Here is a 4,662-nt window from a genome sequence, read left to right as displayed (position 1 = left end):
ACGTTGTCGAGGGTACAATGACTGCGAGACCAACTTGGAACATTCTTCACTGCTGCTCGCTTATGGGACCAATTTTAAAGTTAATATATATTAAGGCTTCAAATACTAAGGAGTCAATGTTTTCACCAGTTTATATTTATTTATTTATTAATAAATAAAATAATAAACTATGGGTAAAAAGAGATGAAAATGGCAAAACCCAATGAGGCTTTCAAAAACAACCATAAATCCCTAAACTTCAAAGGTCACATACACATCATTGCATGGCCCCATTAGTATTTTGATTTTGACTATTAACCCTAAAAGTTTGATGCATTGTACCGCCAAACTAAGCCATTGCTGCCTCTATATAAACCCCTTTTCCCTCCCTCTCTTTTCACAAAACTCAAAACTTGAAAAACCCTTTGCAAATCTCTAATTAGCTCTTCCTTCCATCTCATAACTTTGAGTAGTCTTCATGGATAAGCTTGTTGTTATCCTAACATTTTTCCTCACCCATTTCTTCATTTTTCCGCTAGGCAACTTCGTCAATGGTACCACCATAACATCCTGTACCCAAACTCCGTACCCTGATGTGTGCAACTTTTACATGGGAAATAGTCTTAATGTTGCAGCAAACCTCGATCAAACCCAATTCTCGTTCCGCGATGTTGCCATTCAGGTGACCCTTAGCCAAGCAGTTCAAGCTCACCAGCTCGTCTCGTCGATGGACTCGAGTTCGTTCGACCAACGAGCCAAGTTAGCTTGGAACGATTGCGTGGAACTTTATGAGGACACCATTCACCTTCTTAATCTATCCAAGAACACTAAAAATCCAATTGATTCTCAAACCTGGTTAAGTGCAGCAACTGCCAACCAACAAACCTGTCAAAATGGTTTCATTGACTTCAATCTAGCCTCTCATTTACAAACCTTACCATCCATGTTAGGAAACTTTACCAAGTTGATTAGCAATTCTCTAGCCATAAACAAGGCCACCACTGTTACATCCTCTACTTCCCATAGTAACTTCGCTAAACAAGTTGCCAATCGACGCCTACTTTCCGATGGATTTCCGGCTTGGCTTTCGGTTGCCGATAGGAAGCTCTTGCAAACTACCGGTGCACCACCAAAAGCCGATATTGTGGTGGCTCAAGATGGCTCTGGTAACTTTAAGACCATAACGGAAGCTGTGGCAGCAGCTGGTGGAGGCAAAAGAACTGTTATATACGTGAAAGCTGGAGTTTATAAGGAAAATGTGGATATTAAGAGAGCAGCTAAAAATATAATGTTGATTGGCGATGGTATTGATGCCACCATCGTTACCAGTAGCAAGAATGCTCAAACAACAACCACTTTTCGTTCAGCAACTGTTGGTAAGCCCTTTCATGCAACATGCATAAATTTTGTTCAATTAAGTAAAAAAAAAAATTTAATAGTAAAAACACAAGTCAATTTTGACAACTTGTTGTCTATCCCCTATTTCACCAACAATCACTAAAAGTAATGATTAAAAAAATAACAATCATCAAACATTACTTACAACATAACGAACAAATAATAGTAAAAAAAGGTAAATAAACATCCTTTTCTACCTTTTTGACCAACAACTTCATAATTAAGAGTCGTTAATTTCTTCTTTCAGGTGTTTCGGGTGACGGCTTCATAGCTCGTGACATGACCTTCGAGAACACCGCCGGACCCCAGAAACACCAGGCGGTGGCCCTCCGGTCTGGCTCCGATTTCTCGGTTTTCTACCGTTGTAGCTTCAAAGGTTACCAAGATACCTTATACGTATACTCTCAACGCCAATTTTATCGCGACTGCGACATTTATGGAACTGTGGACTTCATATTCGGTGATGCCGTAGCCGTTTTCCAGAGCTGCAACATCTACATCCGTCGACCAATGAGCGGCCAAAAGAACACCGTCACGGCACAAGGGAGAACCGACCAGAATGAGAATACGGGCATAGTCATCCACAATTCACGAGTGACAGCGTCGTCGGATATGAAGGCGGTTCAGGGTTCGTTCAAGAGTTATTTGGGGAGGCCATGGCAGAAATATTCAAGAACTGTGTTCATGAAAAGCAGTTTGGATGGACTGATTGATAGAGAAGGTTGGTTACCATGGAGTGGAAATTTTGCTTTGAGTACTCTTTACTATGCTGAGTATATGAACACCGGTGCTGGAGCAGATACTAGTGGAAGGGTGAAATGGGGTGGATATCATGTTATAGGTGCCACAGAAGCCGCAAAATTCACCGTGGGGAATTTTTTGGCTGGAAATTCTTGGATTCCGGGCACCGGAGTGCCATTTGATGTTGGACTGTGATAATTTTCTTGGTTGGGTTTATTTTTCCATTTGGAAAATGTAAATAGGAAAGTGACCCAGATGTTGAAATTACTTCGCTTTATAATAGCACGAGTCAGTATACATAGGAGATAGTAATATTATTATATGGTTGAATTTGTCAAAAGTGATTCCAAAAAAATGTCAAGAGTGGAAAAAGAAAATAAAACTGTTGTATAATTGGAATTAATACCATGCGTTTACGTTGGGTTTTTTTTAATTAATTTTTCGTACAAATTAGAAATATATTTTAAAAGATAATATTAGTGCATGCTTGTATGGTTGTCAATCACACAAAAGCAGAATTTCTCATTTCATCAAGCTATTAGGCTAACTATACCAACTTTCACTTTTTAAGTTTGAGTTATATTATATTTGTATAAATTGATTAAAGTATTATATTGTATTTTGATTCTTTTATTGAAATATGAGTAAATTAGTCCTTATATATTAGATGAAGGAGCAAAATGATCCCTCTCTTAAGTTCACAAGCATTTCTTAATAACAAAATCGATTAATGTTTATAAGATTCACCTTCAATTCTCCTAAACAAAAGATATTATGAAACTAAGTATTCTAACAAGATTTAAGACTCACTTTCCAAGAATCTAACTTTTTCTTTTTTTTGCCATCACCAATATTCATCTTACCGTCATGGTTTTTTAGGAAATTCTTGAGACAACTGCTATTTCTAGTCATGTGCTTGGAACATCCATTATCAACGTGCACACATGACTAGTGGTAGCCATGAAAGATTGATGTGCAAAAATAAAAACACTTCTAGTCTTTTCTTCTCCATACTAACTTTTTCTTTGGTCCCTAATAGCTTTTCCTCGAGTTGCAATCGAATTACCATCTTAGTGTTAGTTTCTTAAACCCTTTAAAAGCTTAAAACACCTTGGTCTGAAATGGTCTGCAGACCATAGTTGTGGCAAATAATCTCATGAGTATGCTTGTTATACCTCTTTGTATGGATAGTTTCATCCTTCTTGGAACATTTAGGTTGGTCAGTAACTCATTTGGCCTTGACAAACACAATTGGTTGTACTATTTTATCTTTTTGTCCACATAGCTAAGTGCACCCTTACTAGGTTCTCTTCAACTATTTGTCAAAATCTCATCCAGCTTGTCACTACAATAACCAAGTTTCTTCAACACAAACTGAGCAAAGGTAAGTTCTTTCAATTTTGCTTCCGATGATTAAGTCAATAAATATTATTTATTAATATTAATTAGTCTATTACAAAATTATATTAATTTTTGACCCGACAATTTTGTTGATTGAATGGTCAATTAAGGTACAATGAAAGTTAATAGCTATTGATTTTTATTAATTAAAAGGCTTATTTAGTGAATGTGCAAGGGCCCAAGTGGCAAATATACCCTTTTTATTATAGTGTACGGTTAAAGTATGACTTTAGTTTTATTTTTTCTATTGAAAATTTATAATTAAATGTTAAAATAATAATAAACATTAATAGAAAACAAAGGTGGAAAGAAAGAGAATTTTTCGTTCTCATATTCTCCACCGTACAACACCATTGAGGAGGAGAAAAGAACGTTCAAAGTATTTTGAATATTCGACACTTGCATGTGAGTAATCTGAGGCCCGGTTTTTGTAAAGTTTATGTTTTTGAGATCGGTGTGACTTAATTTAGCTAGCCTAGGGAATATTTCATAAAACTATTAAAGTTTTGAAATGATTTCATTGATGGTTTTTAATGTTTTTGTTGTTAATAGCTTGGTTGTAAGCTTAGATTTGATCATGTACTAAGTTGTAAAATGAAATTGATTAATTTTGAGTTTAGCGACAAAAATGAAAATATTTCATTTTGGCATGAAAATTCTATAATCATTTATTCTAGAGGGCTATATAAAGATGTATGTGAAATTGGATTGACAAACGAGGCTTAATTTTGAAACATATGATAATTTCAATTTTAGGGGCTAAACTAAATAAATTACAAAACTTCAGGAAAATTGTGTATAATGAAATTTGGTTGTCATATGTCTTAAATAAGATGTTATAAGGTAATGAAACTGATATTTTGAAATGAATTATCATCTAGATCAAGAATTGAATCAACTTGTAGACAATCGAGAAAAATGAAAAATTATAGATTAGTCCCCCTCACTTTTGCTATTCTGCTTGTACCTGGTAAGTTCATAGGTTATACTTTTATAAATGTGATGTTTATGTTAGAAATGAATATTTCATGTCTACCAAATATATATACTGATTTACACTATGGTGCCTACTGATTTGCACTTTGGTGCCTACTTTAAAGCGTTTCGATGGCTACTGGTGTAGTGTAGTTACTCGCGTATCTA

At 35.4% G+C, this 4,662-nt stretch overlaps 1 protein-coding gene across 1 annotated transcript; it reads left to right on the top strand.

Moving 5' to 3' along the window:
• Positions 1-361: 361 nt before the first annotated feature.
• Positions 362-2,551, top strand: LOC107896971 (pectinesterase). The gene is made up of 2 exons (XM_016822292.2): positions 362-1,355; positions 1,625-2,551. Exons 1-2 carry the CDS (start codon positions 458-460, stop codon positions 2,311-2,313), a joined length of 1,587 nt encoding a protein of 528 aa, XP_016677781.1. The 5' UTR covers positions 362-457; the 3' UTR covers positions 2,314-2,551.
• Positions 2,552-4,662: the final 2,111 nt, after the last annotated feature.

Source organism: Gossypium hirsutum, chromosome A03 (assembly GCF_007990345.1).
Source record: "Gossypium hirsutum isolate 1008001.06 chromosome A03, Gossypium_hirsutum_v2.1, whole genome shotgun sequence".
Taxonomy (NCBI): Eukaryota; Viridiplantae; Streptophyta; class Magnoliopsida; order Malvales; family Malvaceae; genus Gossypium; species Gossypium hirsutum.
Note: the sequence above shows the minus strand (reverse complement) of the source record. Positions and strands in the feature narration are given on the sequence as shown.